This window comes from Gorilla gorilla, chromosome 15, assembly GCF_029281585.2.
Source record: "Gorilla gorilla gorilla isolate KB3781 chromosome 15, NHGRI_mGorGor1-v2.1_pri, whole genome shotgun sequence".
NCBI lineage: Eukaryota > Metazoa > Chordata > Mammalia > Primates > Hominidae > Gorilla > Gorilla gorilla.
The window spans coordinates 84186789-84208057 of record NC_073239.2 but is presented as its reverse complement, the minus strand read 5'-3'; the positions used below and the strand labels follow the sequence as shown (position 1 = coordinate 84208057).

General features: G+C 36.0%; 1 protein-coding gene across 4 annotated transcripts in view; it reads right to left on the bottom strand.

Annotated features, from left to right (window-relative positions):
- Positions 1-21269, bottom strand: part of PALS1 (protein associated with LIN7 1, MAGUK p55 family member) — a 96716-nt gene that overhangs the window by 18792 nt on the left and 56655 nt on the right. For all 4 annotated transcript variants that reach the window (XM_031001980.3, XM_031001981.3, XM_055362156.2 and 1 more), the window contains 6 exons: positions 15614-15691; positions 14961-15107; positions 14509-14670; positions 13481-13558; positions 4341-4524; positions 168-239 (listed from right to left, as the gene is read on the bottom strand). In XM_031001980.3, the coding sequence (XP_030857840.1) occupies positions 168-239; positions 4341-4524; positions 13481-13558; positions 14509-14670; positions 14961-15107; positions 15614-15691 (721 nt within the window). The remainder of the gene's footprint in view (positions 1-167; positions 240-4340; positions 4525-13480; positions 13559-14508; positions 14671-14960; positions 15108-15613; positions 15692-21269) is intronic.

Genomic DNA, 21269 nt, shown 5'->3' with positions numbered 1-21269 from the left:
TAATACTTAAATCTTATCCTTTCTTTACAGTTCTGAGATAATCAGTTTTGCCTCTTGTATCACTCTTTCCCTGAGTACTTCTTCACGGTTCTAATATGCAGATTCACACATGGCTCCAGATGAAGACCCAAGAAACCATTTACTTATGTCAAATACAAGTGTCTAACCTGATTTTTCTGGCTCCTTATCTTCTTCTATGGTTTGTTTCATGGCTTCCCTTTGCTGCTGAAAGCTTTTCCCTTAATAGCAGAAAGAAAAAGAAGGGTAAAATATTTAAGATAAAAGGATAAGAATTTTTTTTTTTTAATCAAGAAGGGAAAACACTAGACATATCTCTTCACTTATATTCCCTTCCAAATCCTTTTGCCAACACAGGAGTAATGTCAGCTATGATGTGTAAGCCTCCAAATTTTTAAAATATTAACTCTGCTCAATCAATCCCACATGTATTATTAGAATACATATCATCTACTAAAATATTTAAAAATTTAATAGTTCAACTTTTTAAAAGGTTTCATTGAGCATTTACTTTGTGGAAAAGTACTATCCTGGATCTTACAATGGTTCTAGGTCCTTTAGAATTATCTCAAATTAAGGATATCAATTCTAGGAGTTAACTTTTCCAAAACAACATGTGCACATTCATCACATATTCAATTCCATATTCAATTCCAAGAAACCATTCAGTATATTCCCTTGCATGCATTATTCTCAATTCCTCTTCTTTTGTGTATGTATATGTGTTAGCCATTTTTTATTTCCACCCTTAAGTTACCAATTATATAAGTGGAAAACGTGCTTTTCCTTACAAAATTAATATTTTAATATAGGAGGCTTTCAAGGTTCCTGACCTTGAAAGAGGTTTTCTTTTCGGACTTCTACTTTAAATCAAATATGTCTTTTCCTATAGGATACAAGTGGCTTCACTTAGAAGATTCTGAATTACGTTGAGGTTCCACTTTTATATTTTATTTTTAAATCTATATTTTTCAGTGTAAAGCCAGAGATTCTTAAAAATCAATAAGCAAATTCTACATAGGTGGGGATAATCTGTAGAACTTAGTGCATTTCGTAAGTGTACTAACAAAAAGATTAATACTGAGTTCCATAAACGTAAGAAGCATTAAAGGAAGCCTGGTTATCTTTTGAGACGAAGTCTCGCTCTATCACCCAGGCTGGAGTGCAGTGGCGCAATCTTGGCTCACTGCAACCTCCGCCTTCCAGGTTCAAGGGATTCGCATGCCTCAGCCTCCCGAGCAGCTGGGATTACAGGGGCCCGCCACCACGCCCAGCTAATGTTTGTATTTTTAGTAGAGGCTCGGTTTCACCATGTTGGCCAGGCTGGTCTTGAACTCCTAATCTCAGGTGATCCTCCTGCTTGGCCTCCCAAAGTGCCAGGATTAGGGGCATGAGCCACTGTGCACGGCCAAGACTGTATTCTTAGTACAAGTAACTATTACTAGAAGGAAAATTTTAAGAGTATTAAAATTTAAAGGGGTCGGGCGCAGTGGCTTATGCCTGTAATCCCAACACTTTGAGAGGCCAAGGTGGTCAGATCACGAGGTCAGGAGATCAAGACCATCCTGGCTAACACGGTGAAACCCCATCTCTACTAAAAATACAAAACATCAGCTGGGCATGGTGGTGGGCACCTGTAGTCCCAGCTGCTCAGCAGACTGAGAGAGAAGAAGGGCATGAGCCCGGGAGGCGGAGCTTGCAGTGAGCTGAGATAGTGCCACTGCACTCCAGCCTGGGAGACAGAGCGAGATTTTGTCTCAAAAAAAAAAAAAAAAATTAAAAATAAGTAACCGATTTTTAAAAATCAAGAACAAAGTAATTTTAATCATTTACATATTAAAAATGTAAAACATTACAATGATGTACTTCTGTGGCACTTTTTGTAGTATGAACTATAGGCTATTCTGAAATAGAGGCAGAAATTAATGAGAGATGGAAATGATTTTCTTTCTTTTTCTGAGACTGCTCTGTTACACTGGTGTGATCAAAGCTCACTGCAGCCTCAACCTTCCAGCCTCATGCAATCCTTTCACCTCAGCCTCCTGAGTAGCTGGGACTACAGGTACGCACCACCATGCCCAGCTAATTTTTAAATTTTTTGTAGAGACAAAGTCTCATTATGTCAGCTATGCCACTATGTGGCCCAGGCTAGTCTCAAACTCCTGGGCTCAAGCAATCCTCCCACCTCAGCCTCCCAAAGTGCTGGGATTACAGGTGTGAGCCACCAGGGCCAGCCTCATAATGACCTCTTAAAAAATCTGTCTAATTCTGATGGAAAGCCATCGTCAAACTCTAAGGCAGATCTTTAGTCTTATAAAAAGACTTAGAAATGTCATCATTGGAATCTATATACTTTCAGAAAATCAATCTATCAACAAACACTAGTTCTAAACATTTATGGGCTAAAGTTTGGCATGGTAGGAAGACACCATACTGATATTTGGCACAAGCCTGAGGCAGAACCACAATGGCTACCCAACACTCCAAGATTCTAGAGAAATGTCCTGTAACTGTTACTCTGAAGAATCAAGGGTTTTAGCATCATCCTCTAAAATAAATGTAAGAAGTCCATTCCTCCTTCCTTAAAATATGATTGATATAGACAAAATCTGTTTCTAGCTTCTGAGTTTTAAAGTGAGAAATTTGAAGCTTTCTGTGACCTTATACGCAAAAAGAATAAATGTAAATATTATGTTGAAATCTCTTGTTACCCAGAAAAGTCTCTTTGGCTTAGTTACAGAGATAAAAGAGATTCCTTATAACTTATTCTAAAATCTTTCGACAACTTCCTCTGTTCCTACTATGCATCTCATAGTCAATATTTCTCAGTCTTTTTTTTCATGCCCTCCTTTTCTTCTTTTCCCCTAAACTATTGCTTGTTGTCAAATCCAGTGTAAGGCTAAGTCTATAGCCAAATCTGTTATGCTTAAAATCTTCTGGTGTGAGTAGGAGGGATGATTGCTAAAAAATGTTGTAGATAAAAGATAAGGCCAGAAAAACATTACAGCAAAGCATTGAAAGGTCTAATTCAGAAACAACAGTTCTGGCAGAACTATTTTTTTTTTTTAATTTTTGTTTGTTTTCTGAGAACTTTTAAAATCATCTTTTATTCATTAATTTAACATATATTATCTGGATTTAAAACAAATAAGACTTGGCTTCTGACATCAAGAGTTTATAAACTGAGAATATACAGTAGAAAGAATTATAACAGACAATATCATGAAAATATTATAAAGTAGGGGACACAGAAGAAAAAATATACGTTAAGTGTTAATGGATATGCTTTCAAGTAAAGTATGTAAGCGAAGTTTATCTCAGCACCAGGCAAAGTGCTTTACATGGTGCAGACATAACAGCATTTATTAACAAATAAATGGATGAATTATTATCCCTTTACTCTATATCCCTATTTTTATCATCCTGTATGTATTCCTTTGCCTTCTCCGATAGCTTATTAAACTTCCCTTAGTTCTGCTCTCCTTTCTTCATTCTACTGCCATCCTGGGAACTCTAAGAGCCATTTGTAGAAAATAATTATATCTACATACAGTCATGCACTGCATAACAACATTTCAGTCAACAACAAACCATATATATGATGGTGGTTGGAGGAATAGGCTATACCACATAGCCTAGCTGTACAGCAGGCTATATCATCTAGGTTTGTGTAAATACACTCAATGATGTTTGCACAACAATGAAATCACCTAACGGCACATTTCTCAGAACTTATCCCTGTCGTTAAGTGATGCACGACTGTACTTTGTTCTATTTTGTATTATCTTAACTCTCAGAAATGTGTCCCCTTAATAATCTTAATCTATAATGTAAGCTAAAGTTTTAATTTAGTCTAAATTAGGGATAGTTTCATCAATAAAAAATTTGGAGCATCCTATTTCTGCCCTAAGATCACGTTTGGTATAATAAATTCTATGATGTTACTTTTCCTGACTCCTTATGAAGTTATGCATCTTTCCCTCTCAAAAATCATGTTGATGCTCCAATTAATGTAATAGTATATAGTATAATACAAGTTGTATTGCCTCGATAATACGGTCATCTTAATATGTATACAGGAAATGTACTACAATATGGGATTGGCTGAAGTTACACATAATTCCATTCTAAAGGCCAAAGAATTGGCCACATTCTATTTAATATACTTACGCTGCAGGTACAACATAAAAACCCAACTACACGAAAAAGTAACTGGAATACTTTATTAAATAGAGGCATGAAAAAGTGAGTTTTTCTTTGTGAAGGCTTGCATTTTCAATGTTCTTTTAATATTATGTACTTTCTACCATATTGTGTCTTACCTGGAACAAGCCCGGCTAGAGGTTGATTATCTTCGTCCCCTTCCCTGTAGGCCTGCCACCAGTTTGGATCTTCTTGACTGATCACATGAAGTATATCACCTTTTTGAAAAGACAGACCTAACTCTCGACATGGAACATAAGGGTCATCTGAGGGGTCATAGTCAAAATGAGCTTTTACATGGATCTAAAAGATAAAAAGGGCAAAAACAACAATAAATGGCAATATAAAATGTTTCATATGAATACAATTTAAATGCTACAAATTTTTTATTATTTTTTAATTTTTAAAAAATTTAATAGAGACAGCATCTCAGTATGTTGTCCAGGATAATCTCAAATTTCTAGCCTCAAGCGATCCTTCTCCCTCAGCCTCCCAAAGTGGTAGGATTATAGGTGTGAGCCACTGCACTTGGCCACAATTTTTCATTAGTGCAAAGAAACTGTAGTTGGAAGAAGGGTGTTAAGTAACAGTGTTTTTGGGCAATATTTTTTCAGGCTGATCTGTTATCTTCTCTGTTGACTTGCAAATATGTACAAGGATATCCACAACACTGTTCGCAGCTACAAGCTGAGGTACAAGGTGCCTCAAAAGCTTGAGAGAAGCAGAAATATAATAGAATCCTGACCTGTGAAAACAATGACTCTGCAATAAGGTATGCAATTTCCAAACCACAGCTACTAGAAAAGGTACACTTTACCTTACCACATCTCTTCATCTAAGCAGGTAAATATGAGCTTCCCTGGGGCTGTCATTGTCTCTTGACCCCACTGTCAGTCCAACTATGCCTTAAACTCTCTTGGCATTTCTTTTAAAGGATATGTTCATGAAACAAGCACACTATAAACGACTAAAATTAACTAAATCAAGTTTATAATCAATTCTTATTTGTATGCTATGTAGGCTTTGACATATTATTAACGGTACAAGTTATAATTTTTGCTAATAATGTGTTTTTGGAAATCAGAATAAATCAAAGAATTGTGCTATTCTACTTAGCATTAAAGGCAGGTAGTAACTCTCATGAACTTTATAAGCTATTTTGTATGCCATTTCTTCCAATATGCCTCTGTAAGATATGACAGACTATTCTTACTTCTAAGAAGTTATAAAGGAATTAAAATTCTCTTTAATTTCCCCATGTCTAATTTTTACCTAACCTGGGCAAGTCGCATGTGACACTTCCAAAATGTATAAGAAATCTACTTCATCTAATGAGATCTCACACAAATTTGTAATGAGCATTTCTGCCCACATATTTGCAGTGAGCATTTCTGTCACACATAGGTTAAATTCCAAGTTCAGGCTCAACGAACCAAGCAAAAGACAAACAGTCTAAGAATTCAAGGTCCATTTCTATCCAAATGTTATTTGGCTTTGGCTTTTTTTTTTTTTTTTTTTTTTTTGAGACGGAGTCTCGCTCTGTTGCCCAGGCTGGAGTTCAGTGGCACAATCTTGGCTCACTGCAAACTCCATCTCCCGGGTTCAAGTGATTCTCCTGTCTGAGCCTCCCGAGTAGCTGGGATTACAGACACTCACCACAACGCCCAGCTAATTTTTGTATGTTTAGTAGAAACAGGATTTCGCCAGTTGGCCACGCTGGTCTTGAACTCCTGACCTCAGGTGATCCACCTGCCTTGGCCTCCCAAAGTGCTGGGATTACAGACACGAGCCACCACGCCTGGCCTTAGCTTTACGTGTTTTACTCTCACCATAATTGAGGTTATATGTAATAAAAGTAATACCAGTCTACCCCAAAAGGGGCACTTTTTAAGCGCTCTTTAAGCACTTGAGACACTGACTAAAATGAGTACTGTCAATGACAGACTATATGAAATTGGAAAAAATGCTAAGTGATAAAGATAGACATAGATAGATATATAGATAGATAGATAGATAAATGGCTTTTTAAAAAAATTTTGGCTTGTCATTAAAGAATATTTTTTAATTTCAAAGAATATTTTATTAACTTCTATAAATAGGAAATAAAGCTGAGTCCTAATATACAAACTGAAACTAACGTTAAAAAATGATCTGGTTAAAAATACAAAGATATAAAAGTTAAACAGCTACCAGTAAAACTTAAATGTTATTATGCCTTTTGGGAGTAACTTTTGATACGCAAAAAATACACATTATCGTAAGTGTATAGCATAGTGAATTTTCACTAACTAAACAGACCTGTATAACTAGCATCCAAATCAACAACCATCATATCACCAACACCTCAGAGGCCCCACCTGGTCTCTTTCCATCACTACCCATCCCATCCCCTCCAAGGATAAACATCATCCTGATTTCTAGAAACACTGATTATTTTCCCCTGTATCTTAATTCATATACATGGAATAGCATAGTACATAATCTTGTACCAAATATAGTTAAGATACCACACCAAATTTGAAAGTGCTGTGGCTCATCCTAAATGCAAAGTGCCCTAAAGAACCTCATTCTAGATGTGAAAAAATAGTTTTTATTAAAATCTTGAAATCTTTGTCAGTCAGCACTAAAAATGAATTTTAGAAAGTTGTGTGGGATAGCAGTGAATCAAAACACAGTTAAGAGATTGAGCAAAAAGATTATACAAATTTATAATCTTGGCATGAGGAAAAATCTCATATGTAGTATTATCTAGAAATATGTTTTCTTTAAAAAAGGTGCTTGAGCACCATCCTATCAATTAATAATACTTCTAGAATCTGTTTGTTACTTTTTTGCCAAAAAAAAAACAAACCTTGAGAATCTAAAAATGGAATTTTTGGCATCACTTGTAGTGGAGAGATCAATTTTACCAGATTTTTCAAAGATCAAATCAAAGTACTTGTCAATCTTGATTGACAATTTTATCAAATCACTTTCTCAAAGCCTACCCAGTATGTTGTTTTTCAAAGTGTTTTTGCTCAGATCACCTGCCTAGGATGTTTATTAAAATGCTGAATTCTCATGCCGCACCTCAGACTCTCAGACTCCGAATTTTAATCAGGTTCCTTGGGTAATTATTAGGTACAGCAATCTTAGGGAACTACTACCCTGAGAGAAATTAAGACCCGTGAGGAGGGAATATCTACATTTATGACCATTGCCATAAGCCAACAAAATCACCCAGAGATGCTTTTCCATGTACTCTTGCCTATGCAGTTCTCATCCCTTAACTATTCTAATTTAACTGGCTTGGAATAGGGCCCCTCTTTGTATAGGCTGGGAAGAGAACATGCTTTACTTATGTGACAAGTTTCTCTAGTCCCATCTAAAATATACCCTAAAATTAAGAGAAAAAGCTCTTACTTTCCTAAAATTAAGAGGAAAAGGCTCTTATTAATTTTTCCTAAGGAAAATTTATTTCACATCTGAAAAATTAATGATTTGAATGAGTTAAAGTCTGGGTATTGCCTTAACAGATACTATATGACTTTTATCCATATATTCCACTGATTAATTCTTACCAGTTCTAGAAGTTATCTCCACCAATCTTTCCTGCTAGTGTCAAAATTATTTTGTTTCTCATACAACAAAAAAAGCCCCTTTAAAATGAAGGAGATAAGCTGACCCTCATAGGAAAGGTCTAGGGCCTCATAATGCTATAATAATATCAGAACAGTATATCTGATCAAAACAGTATTTGGCTTGTGAACAAAACAAAATCTTCTGTTTACATTTCAAATTGTAGAACTGTTTGGACGCAATTATCTTCCAGCCCAACATTTTCTTTTTCCTTTTTTTAATATCTATAAGCTGTTCACATTTGAAGTCCTAATGATGAAATGGGGATAGGGTACAGGGATAATGATTCATCAGTTTATTTATATGTTTTTTAGGGATCCAATGTTCCAAAAGATTGTTTTTCAACCAATCAAGAAGGCTATTAGAATTACTTATTAATAAAACTTGTCCTATATTGTAATTTGGGATAGTAAGTAGAGTAGTACATATATATACAATATGGGAGGGGGCATGTTCAATGTTTTTTAATTGATAAAGGTATAAAACAAAATTAGCTGGTGGCACAGTAGATGGTACTTGTACACGGTACAGGATAGCTGTAATCCCAGCTACTTGGGAAGCTGAGGCGGGAGAATCACTTGAACCCAGGAGGCGGAGGTTGCAGTGAGCCAAGATGGCACCATTGCACTCCAGCCTGGACAACAGAGTGAAACTCTGTCTCCAAAAAAAAAAAAAAGAAAAAGAAAAAAATATTTGGAGAGTGCTGATCTAAAACTCAGGATCTATATTCCACTTGCTCAATGGACACTCCTTTGGAAAAGTATAAATTTGCCACAACCACCTGGACAGTGTACTTGGGAGACAACTTTGGGATTAGCTTAATGGAAAGGTTAGTACCCATGAAGGTAAGGCTATCACATTGGTGACGCCCTCAAAATCAAAGAGAAAAAAAAGAAAAAAAAAAAAGGAAGTTTGGTTTTTCCCTTTTCCATTATGTCTAAATATTAGGTTGGCTTTTATACTTTTTACACTGACTTTTTTTTTTTTTTTAAACTGTTTAAGTTCAGGGATACAACTGCAGGTTTGTTACATAGGTAAACTTGTGTGTTGGGGGTTTGTTGTACAGATTATTTCATCACCCAGGTATTAAGCCTAGTACCCATTAGTTACTTTTCCTGATCCTCTCCCTCCCCCTGCCCTCTACCCTCTGAAAGACCCTAGTGTGTGTTGTTCCCCTTTATGTGTCCATGTGTTCTCATCATTTAGCTCCCACATGTAAGAGAACATGTGGTATTTGGTTTTCTGTTCCTGTGTTAGTCTGCTAAGGACAATGGCCTCCAACTCCATCCATGTCCCTGCAAAGGATATGATCTCATTTTTTTTATGGCTGCATTCGTATTCCATGGTGTATATATACCATATTTTCTTTATCGAATCTATCATTGATGGGCATTTAGGTTGATTCCACATCTCTGCTACCAAAATATTTTTCTTTGTAATTTTTATTTCTGTATCTCTTACAATCGCAGATTTATCTTTAACTCTTAAAGTTCATTGTAGAAGAGAAAATAGTGAAAGTGAGTCAAGGAAAGCCTTTACAGAACCAAGCAAGTTTTTAAGTATCTCCACACAACACTAGAATTCCTCCTTTCCCCACATCCACCAAGAAATAAATGTCTTTATTAATACATTTTTATACCTATAATGGGAAAGCAATGTATTTGATAGCAGTGGTTCTCAACTTTTCTTTACAACACAGTTATCTCTGTAGTGCCTGGCACAGAGTACATAATCATAATAATAGCTTATATGTATTAAACAATCAATAATCTGTTAATTTTCTGGTACATATTCTGTAACTAATAAGCGATGTGATCCTTCTTCATTTAAATACACTCCTTGTTAGATTATGGTATTAGACTAAATGAAAAAGTCCCATTCAGATAAAACCCTATTATGCCCTCCCTACATATTATTATAGTATAGAATAATCTAAAGTTTTACAAACTAGTCTGGGAAATCCGATCCTTCCTTTTTTTAAAAAGGCCGAGAGAAGGAAATTGTACGTTTGAATAATGTATGCATTTCCTAGATCAAATGTGCCAGTTACTCAGGAAGTGAAATACAAAGGTGCCAAGACTCTTGCCCTCTGCTACTGAAAGAGCAGCCACTGATTGCTATGTGTGATACAAAAGAAATTTAAGAACTCAAGAGAGCACTTCTCCTGACACAGCTTATTATTGCCATACATGACATCATAATTCAACAAGTCATTATATAGGGGTTTCAGATAACACTTATTTTGTATATCTGTCTTAAACACGTTTCTAACATCACAAAATATAAATCAGAAAGATATCTGCCGCTGCTCTCAACAGATGCTGACCTGTACCATAATGATACTCAATAAATTGGTTCTAATTTCTTTAAATTATTAATTCCATAGATAATTATTCTGCATATGTCAACCAAGATTATGATTTCCTATTACTGTTTCCTTTCTGGACAGCCTCAATGAGCTTTAATAATAGTTCATTTTAAGCCAGTTAGGTTTGACAAAACTTGGCAAGATATATTGCAATTGAGAGTTATTCATAATAAAAAGAGAAAAGAAGGGGCTGGGCATGGTGGCTCATGCCTGTAATCCCAGCACTTTGGGAGGCCAAGGTGGGTGGATCATCAGAGGTCAGGAGTTCAAGACCAGCCTGGCCAACATGGTGAAACTCTGTCTCTACTAAAAATACACAAACACACACACACACACACACACACACACACACACAAATTCAGCCAGGCATGGTGGCGGGCGCCTGTAATCCCAGCTACTTGGGAGGCTGAGTCAGGAGAATGCTTGAACCCAGGAGGCAGAGGTTACAGTGAGCCAAGATCGCACCACTGTACTCCAGCCTGGGCGACAGAGCAAGACTCCGTCTCAAAAAAAACAAGAAACAAAAGAGAAAAGAAGGAAAAGAAAAATACTGCACATCACTCTATTCTGAAAAGATCCCTACTTTAAATACGAAAATAGGCCGGGTTCGGTGGCTCATGCCTGTAATCCCAGCACTTTGGGAGGCCAAGGCGGGCAGATCACCTGAGGTCAGGAGTTCGAGACCAGCGTGGCCAACATAGTGAAACCCCATCTCTGCTAAAAATACAAAAATTAGCTGGATGTGGTGACATGCACTTGTAGTCTCAGCTACTAGGGAGGCTGAAGCAGGAGAACTGCTTGACTCTGGGAGGCGGAGGTTGCAGTGAGCCCAGATGGTGCCACTGCTTGCCTCGGTGACAAGAGTGAGACTCCAAGTAAAAAGAACAGAAAAAGCTCCATTTTAAAAGGGATAGATGTGGCATTTTGCTCTTTCTCCCACTTTCTTCCTTTTTAAGCTACTTCATTTTCCAGTTAAGTAGTTCCTGAGATTGTTCACCATGAACCTATATTCCTTTGGTCTTCAGATTAAACCAGCCTTTTATTCTTAATCAATAATGAAAGTTGGGGGTTAAATAACCACTAAAGGATAAGTAAGTTATTTCATTCTTAGGTTGAAACAATCTGTGTAAGTTAATTGCTTTGATATTGTTTTGCATACAACGAGAATCAACAAGTTTCAATGTAACACTTCGATTAATTCTATCCATGAAAAAAATGGCTTTTCTTTTACAGAATTCCAGATTCTGCATGAATAGCAGGAAAAAAATGTTGAGAAAACATGTCTTGGCTGGGCATTGTGGCTCATGTCTGTAATCCCAACACTTCGGGAGGCCGAGGCGGGTGGAACACTTGAGCTCAGGAGTTTGAGACTAGCCTGGGCAACATAGTGAAAACCATCTCTACCAAAAGTACAAAAAATTAGCCGGATGTGGTAGTATGCATCTGTGTTTCCAGCTACTAGGGAGGCTGAGGTAGGAGGACTGCTTGAGCCCAGGCAGTCAAGGCTGCAGGAGTCGTGATCACACCACTGCACTCCAGCCTGGACAATAGAGCCAGATCCCACCTCAAAAAAAAAATGTCTTAACTTCTGACATTTATTCTCAAAAGACAAAAGTCATTTACTCAGGAGGGATGGATTATTGTAGATAAGTAAGTAGGAGTATATTCCAACCCTCCTCTGTTATGTTTCCTCAGTTTGCAGAGCTACTTTTGAAGTTCAGGGCTTATACACAGAAGAGATACAGGGAACAGCACAATGCACAGACAATCAAGCTGTTTAAATTCAAAGACAAACTATATTTCCTCATTTCTCTTCCTGCAAAAAAATTGTAAACATAAAGTAGGTTGCAGATACAATATCAACTTCAGTATGTTCTGTAAAAAATGAAGGGAAAACATGGAATGATAGCCAAACTATAAAGCATACCTGTGATGAAATATTGAGAGAAAAATGAAACTGTGTTCTTTCTCAAACTGCTATGCTTTAAAGTTAAGAATAACAGATGCAATACATCAAGCTTCCATGTTAATTCAACATTTTAAAGTCTTTCATTTTTAAATAGCTTTATTGATATATAATTCATATACAATTCACTCATGTACACAATTGGATGGTTTTAGTTTATTCACAGATTTGTACAATTATCACCACAAACAATTTTAAAACATACTTATCCCCTCAAAAAGAAACTTGGTACTGATTAGTAATCATCATTCCCTCATAAATCCTCATCTCCACAACTAAGGAATTACTAATCTGCTTTCTCTCCTATGGATTTACCTATTCTGGACATTTTATATAAATGAACCAATATATGGCCTTTTGTGACTGGCTTCCTTCGCTCAGCATAATTTCTTCAAGGTTCATCCATGTTGTAGCATATATCAGTACTGTAGTCTTTTAAAATTATCAAATAATATCCCATCATACATACATATTTTGTCTTTCATTCATCACCTGACAGACATTTGGGCTGTTACTACTTTCTAGCTACTGTAAATGCTGCTGCTATGAACATTCATGTAGACATTCTTATGTGAATATATGTTTTCAGTCCTTTTGGATATATACTTTGGAATGCAATTGCTTGACTGTATGGTAATGGAGACTGACTTTTAACAGATCTAGCTGAGTAAATGTCTAACAGAACAATATACTCTAAAAGAAGGGTTGCACATACTTTTTAAAAAGCACTTGCCCTACTCCATACTAAGTTAAGTAAACCCACCTATAACTATAAAAAAAAATTCTGAAACTGAAATTATTTTCTACTTTTTATTTTAAAAAGGTGCAGAGTTGGCTGGATGTGAAGGCTCACACCTGTAATCCCAGCACTTTGGGAGGCCGAGGCAGGCAGATCACATGAAGCCAGGAGTTCAAGATCAGCCTAGCCAACATGGCAAAACCCCGTCTCTACCAAAAATACAAAAATCAGCTGGGTGTGGTGGCATGCGCCTGGAATCCCAGCTACTCAAGAGGCTGAGGTGGGAGAATCATTTGAACCTGGAAGGCATAGGTTGCAGTGAGCCAAGATCACACCACTGCACTGTACCCTGGGCAACAGATGGAGATTCCATCTTCCACCTTCCAAAAAAAAAGGTGCAGAGTTTACTAATTTAAAACATTGATATTTCATATTTATTTAAATAAAAATGATTGAATTTATCTCTATTTGAGTACAGGAAACAGTGACATTTCTGTAACAGTAAACAGTAACAGAAGTAAACAGCATCCACAAACACATAAATAATGAACATTTAAAAATCACTTACTACTGTTTCCTTGGCAGGAGGCGGCTTGATCTGTTGACTGGGAATCAGGACAAAAGTCAAAGTACCATGCATATCAGACTGTAATAGAAAGATCAGGTTATTTTTTAAATTTGCATTTATGAAAATCATTCCATGATTTTATGATCTATATTCCCTAAACTGGACTATTTCAGAACCCCTCCACAGACTTAAATGACCAGCAGCACTTTGCTCTACCAAAGCAATGAATGGGGCTGGATGAAAATAAGTGTGTGAAGATGTCTCTAGATTTTACAACAGAATCAGTAGATAGTAGAGATTCCACTGTAATAACGGATGTTGAATAACTAGGACCATAAATCTAGTCTGTGTGTGTGTACAAAGTGATCACAAATTGCAATCAAAAGATGTCTAGAAATGATTTTCTGATTATACTAGCACTATCCAATAGAACTTTCTCCAGTGATGGAAATGTGCTATTTCTGTATCTTAATAATGGTAGCCATTAGCTACATACTGCTTCTCAGCACTTGAAATGCAGCTAGTGCGAATAAGGAACTGAATTTTAAATTTTACTTAATTTAAACAGAAATAGCTACATGCAGCTACTGATTGTTATGCCGGACACTGCAGATCTATAGCACTGTTATTATCTAATATTATTAGGAAAACAACAATCAATTACAGATAATAAAATAAAAGAACACAAAAAATCATCAGGACACAGACTTTGTTTTGTTACTGTTTCCCAAGTGGCTAGTGCATATTAGGCACTCAATAAGTATGTACTGAGTGAATTAATGAGTTATATTACTGATTCCAGAAAAATAAAATATATGTGATAGTGATACATCAGAAAGTAAAAAAATATCAGTGGTACCACCCAAAAATAAAACTGCTAACAAATACTGTGGAACAGTTACATCATGGAAAAATCAGGCTAGAAATCATCTAGTGCTCTTAACAGTTATTTTAAAAATATTTTATTCTAAAGTCTAATAAGAGCTTTCTAAAAGCTATCAATTATTCTTCTAGCTGTGTCAACTTACCAACAAGTCAAAAACCTCATTGACATCTTTCCCCCGAATTTCAATGCCATTAATCTCTAGAACTTCATCTCCTTCATGCAACAGACCACTTTTCTCCGCAGCACCCCCTTTTACTATCCGGCTAATGATGACAGAGTCCATTTCATTACGAACTGTAGCACCCTAAAAATATATATATGTATAATTTAAAAATAAAAATAATACAATTTTTGTTAAGCATTTATTTTTAAATTCTATTTTTTCTATTCAACAATACTAACCTTCAGTTATCTTAAGAAAAATTTATTTACACAACTAGAGTAATTATAATTAGATTTAAAAGTTGACCATTTCCCCCACACTTTCTGCTTCAGAAATACTCTATTCATTAGAATTCTGAAATTAACCAGACTTTTGAAGCACACAACAGCAGAAAAATGCACTTGTTTAAAAACAGTATGTGGGACACTTACCAACGGAATATCACGAGCCTTTTCTATACGAACTATTTTTACAGTTTCTCCTCCATACTGGCCAATACTTTCATAAACTCTCTCATCTGTAATGGGCTCTAGCTGCATTTCCTGCTCAGCAACCTTATCGTGGGCCAGTAAAAGTGCCTGTTTCAAAGAAATCCATGGCATTTTAAGTAACAGCATGATTTATTTCTGCAGAGTGATTTTTAACCTATGTACATAGTATTCTGACCATTAAATCTTTAAAAGTGTTATAATTAATTAGAGCTAATAATAAAGATGTGTTAAGTATACTAAGGGCATACTCTGGAATGGGTTATGAAAGTCTAAAATGCTTACTAAACTTCGGAAGATAACATCAATGTAAAGGTCTAAACACCCTAGATAATTAAACTTACAGAAAATACAACCAAAGGGGGGAAGAATTTTTGCCTATTTTTAAAGAAAAGTTGTTTCAAAAATAATTTGGTTCATTTTAAATCTGAAAATATATAATCCAACAATAACTACTATGTTATAGATGGGGTTGTAAACATCAAAATAGGCTAGAGAATGTCTGACATCTCTTCCAGTCCTGGAGTCTTTGATTTAAAAAAATAAAAGAAGAATGCTGGAAAAACCACATATATAGTATTCTGTCCATTTTCTACCTGAATATGTGGAGTATTCAGCAAAGCAGTTAGTTCTTGTCCTTCCTTATGATGAACTGGCTTCAAAACAGTTTGTACCTAACAAACAAAAATAAAGATTATTCTTCCTAGATTATGGGAAGTATCAGTAGCACCTGTATGCAGGGTCATATATTTTTTAAGTACAAATTAAAATAATAAAAATACTTGTAAGAAATAAAATCACTAAAAAGAATTATGAGAGTTTTCAATCTTGTTATTATGGATAAAACAACAGTATTTCTTATTAAAAAAACACTAAATAAGATTTTGGTACTTACGCCTATAGACAAAATACTTCCATCTTGAAAGTTTCTCCCAACATACCATAAAATTCATTAATAATAATTACATAAGAAAAGAAAAACTGTCCTAACAGTTCCCTTGCTATTTTATAGTTTTTAAATCATTTATGTGACTATTTAAAATCAGAGATGACAACTTAAAGAGTTACAGTCAGGCTGGGTGCAGTGGCTCACACCTGTAATCCCAGCACTTTGAGAGGCTGAGGCAAGCGGATTGCTTAAGCCCAGGAGTTTGAGACCAGCCTGGGCAACACAGTGAGACCCTGTCTCTATTTTATAAATTTTTTTATATAATTAAAAAAAAAGATTGACAGTCTAACAAGATGAATTTATATGGGTGTAATGGAACAATCACCATAATATAATGGATTACATTAAATTTCCCACAGTCGAGAAATCTTTGTCTTCCTAGGATAAACTCCCCTTGGTTATAAATTTTTTTAGCCTGTTTCCTTATCTTTAGAATGGCACCTACTATTTATGGTGCTTCAAAGACTGATTAAGAAAATCTTAAAACAGGCCAGATACAATGGCTCACACCAGTAATCCCAGCACTTTGGGAAGCCAAAGCAGGCAGATCACCTGAGGTCAGGAGTTCGAGACCAGCCTGGCCAACATGGCAAAATACTGTCTCTACTAAAAATACAAAAATTAGCCAGGTGTGGTGGCGTGTGCCTGTAATTCCAGCTACTCAAGAGGCTGAGGCATGAGAATGGCTTGAACCCAGGAGGTAGAGGTTGCAGTGAGCTGAGATGGCGCCACTGCATTCCAGCCTGGATGATGGAATGAGACTTTCTCAAAAAAAAAAAAAAAAAGGTAATTCATAATTAATACAGGAACCCAGTAATTCTATACTTTTTATGGCTATTTTAAATCATTTTATCAGTAATTTCCCTATGAAACCCAAGAGATGATAATTTTGGGATTAATTAATTTTACCACAGCAAGTGGATCAAAGCAATGACAGTACCAAAACCAGTCTGTCCTCAGGTTTTGGTACTTAGAAAATTATATTTCTAATTGTAGAGTTCCATATGTATAAACAGGACGGCAGAGCAAATATTATCTTCTTCAAGAACTCAACTAAAATCTTACAATGGACAAGGCTTTAAGGCTTTAAGACCCAGGATTTAAGACTGTGGGTAACTAAAAGTTGTTTTTAAAAGAGGGTATTTTCCCTTCTAAAGTTTATCAAGTCTACATTAATTTTAAATGAAATTTGTAGTCTTGATCATACACCTTTTGACAGCTGAAGAAACTCTGAGGATGATAATTCTGGATTAAAAATGTACCAAGGGTGTACAAAATACACTGAGTCAGCTCAATAATAATTTTCTGTATTAGAGATTTTTTTCCCTATTCCCACTTTTAAGTCAGTTCCTAAAACATCTCTGAGATCTTCCCTTCTAAAGAAATTTAGAACTCCCGTGTTTACCCACTGCCCTACTAACCTATATGTTGCTTATTGTAGTGTCAACACATATCATCAGCTACTTCTACAACGGTGTTAAGGAATTAAAAGGCTATTCTTTTATTCTACTGCTCCTTTCCATTGGCCTATAAAAATGCTGTAATCCCTTATCTTTAAAAATACCCTTTCCTGACCTTGTACTCTTCTTTAGCTATACCACTTTTCCTTGTTTTCCTTCAGAGGCAAGACCCTTTTGTATTTTAAAACTAATTATTTTTTTAATTATAAAAATGATGTATGTTAAATGTGAAAAATCAGAAAATTGATAACCAAAAGGAAGGAAGTAAAAGAATGGACTTTTATTATACTTAGGGATAATCACTTTGGTATATATCCTTCCTATATTTTTCTACTTGTTTTTACCAAAATATTCACCTTGATATATGTATCTGACAACGAACTTGTAGCCAGAATATATTAAGAACTCTTACAACTCAAGACGATTAAAATGGAAATAAGATCTAACCGGATATTTCACAAAAGATAGAGAAATAGCCAATACACATATAGAATAATGCTCAATATCATTAGTCACTATGTAAATGCAAATCAAAACAAGATACCATTACCTACCTACTAGAATCATAAACAGGAAACAACCCGAATATCCATCAATAGGTAAGTGGTCAAATTGTGGGATATTCAAAGAATGAAATGATACTCAGCAATTTACAAACTACTGATACAAGAACAACATGGATGAATCTCAAAAACATTATACTAAGCAAAAGAAGTCTGACAGAAAAGACCACCTATTGTCTTATTACATTTATATGAAATGTCCACAAATGACAAATTTGTAAAACAGAAAGCAAATCAGTGGATATTCATAGGGCCTGAGGATTGAAAGAAGTGATTGTCATCGCAAAGGGCCATGGGAGAGAAGCTCTGTGGAGCGATGGATGCTTCTACAACTTGATAGCAGTTGTATGTTTTACAGATGTACATATATGTCAAAATACACTGAACTATACAATAAAACACACTCATTTTAAGTGCATGTAAATTATATCTCAATAAAGTCAGTTACTCCAAAAATGTACCCATAGCAACTAAACTTTGAGAAAATTTCTATGTATATATCCCTTCTTTATTCTTGACATTTATTTTTACCAAAATGAGATCATGCTACTCATAGTTTTTATAATAGTATTTTTTTTTTTTTGAGACGGAGTTTCACTCTTGTCGCCCAGGCTGGAGTGCAATGGCATGATCTTGGCTCACTGCAACCTTCGCCTCCCGGGTTCAAGCGATTCTCCTGCCTCAGACTCCTGAGTAGCTGGGATTACAGGTGCCCGCCACCACACCCAGCTAGTTTTTTTTATTTTTAGTAGAGACAGGGTTTCACCATGTTGGCCAGACTAGTCTCGAACTCCTGACCTCAGGCGGTCCGCCCACCTCGGCCTCCCAAAGTGCTGAGATGACAGGCGTGAGCCACCACGCCCGGCCCCTAGTAACAGTATAACTATTTTGACTTGATACTAATAAATTACTAAAATATTTTATTTTTCTATGTCACTAAATATCCTTTTTAAAACAGAAATATGACCATTCTAGTTCTGAGTGGCTCTCTGTCACAAGATTAAGTCTAAGCTCCTTAGTATTAAATCTAAGGACCATCACCATCTGATTCTTTCGTCTTTTCCAGCCCTATCTCCTGGCATTCCTTATGCCTTAACCTTTTTGATTCAGCATTAAACTGCTTGTTCCCTGCACAAACCATGCTGTCTCCCCACAACAACTGTGATTATACTAGCTGTCTCAGCTACCTGAATTGCCTTATTCTATTTGCCTAGATAATATGTATTCATAAGACTGAACATTTGATCTAAAATTATCAATAGGGCTATTTCCCCACTAGACTGAGCTCAATGAAGACAGAATTGTATCTTATTCAGCTTCATATCTGACTATTGGCAGAATGTCTGACAAATAGCACTGAAATATTTAATGAATTCAATGAAAGGAAGAGAGGATAGGAAGTCATCCTTGATGTCTCCTTTACCTTTATTACCCACATAGAGACACTATGTCCTATTAATTTTCTACTTAAATATTTCTATAATCCATGCACAACTGCTATTCAAAATCTTACATCTGGACAATTACAATAGCCTCCACGTTATTCTATGTTTCCACTGACTTTCCACAATGTTATCAAAGTAATATTTTAAATTAGAAGCCTGTTTATATAAATCTGTTTAAAATTCTTCAGTAGATTCGCAATCATGTATAGAATAAATTTCTTGCTTTAAATGTTTTATGAAGTGACCTTTTCCTGTTAAATTTGAGAAACACAAAAAAAACTAGTAAAATTACCTATTTATCTAACACCCAGAGATAGCCTTTTTAATAGTTTATTAATTCTTCCATTACCTCTTACATGCAGTTTAAATGAGATATGTGTGTGCATCTGTATAAATTAATTCATATTTTCCCTGTTCCTATACAACTTCATAATTCATTACTTCTTCCTGTTTTATTGCACTGACTGGTACTGCCAAAAAATGTTGAATACTAGTGGTGGGCATCTGGAGTTTCTTTATCTTATTCAAAACTTAAATGGCAATGTGTGGGTGTTTCACCATTAGGGAAGATGCTATTGGTTTCTGGTATTATTATTTTTCTTTTTTTCCCCCAAAGTGCTTTGTCACACATGTGGTATTATTTTTGACTATTATCAAGTTAAAATAATGTGACTGGCTTTCTAAGAATTTGTATCAACAAAGAAAAAGTACTGAATTTTTTTCAGATGCCTTCTCTGCATCAAAATCATCATAGGAGGCCAGGTGCTGTGGCTCACGCCTGTAATCCCAGTACTCTGGGAGGCTGAGATGGAAGGATTGTTTGAGCCCAAGAGTTTGAGTCCCAGCTATTCAGGAGGCTGAGGTGGGAGGACTGCTTGAGCCCAGGAGGTTGAGGTTGCAGTGAGCCATAATTATGCCACTGCACAGCAGCCTGGGTGACAGAGCGAGACTCTGTCTCAAAACAAAGATCATATGGTTTTCTCCTTTCACCTATTCATATAAGTTAATTCTTTTAAAATATTTAAAATATTTACCAAAGTAATCCATCATAGGATAAACTTAAATTTATTAATGGCCTTCAGGATCTAGACACCATCTTTTTTTTTTTTTTTTTTTTTTTTTTTTGAGACAGAGTTTTACTCTGTTGCCCAGGCTGGATGGAGTGCAGTGGCACGATCTTGGCTCACTGCAAGCTCTGCCTCTCCGGGTTCATGCCATTCTCCTGCCTCAGCCTCCTGAGTACCACCACACCCGGCTAATTTTTTTGTATTTTTAGTAGAGACAGCGTTTCACCATGTTAGCCAGGATGGTCTCGATCTCCTGACCTCGTGATCTGCCCACCTTGGCCTCCCAAAATGCTGGGATTACAGGCGTGAGCCACTGCATCCGGCCTCTGGACACCATCTTTTAACATTAAGTCCTATACTTACTTAGCATTCAAGAAATTTGTCAGGCTTTCTCTCTCACTACCACCTCTGTACCCTTTGAGCATGGAATGCCTTTTCCTCTTTCTTACGCTTCCTGGTATATTCTCAGTCACCCCTCAAGACTCAGCAAATTAAATTTCCTTCTATGTTTTTTCCTTCTTCTCATCATTCCCCTCATCCTTCCCATCCTCCCAAAACAGAATTAGGCATATCTCGGTGCTGTTGGCACTCTTCTCATATTGCCATCATAGCACTTCTCATTAGACTGTAATTGTTTACTCATTGTTCCTCCACAGCAAAAGCCTAATGCAACTTTCACAGGTTGACAAACATCTAGGTTTTTTTCGGTTTCTATTATCTGGTTGCTATGAACATCTGTTTTTAAGCTTTTCTGTGGATACATTTTCA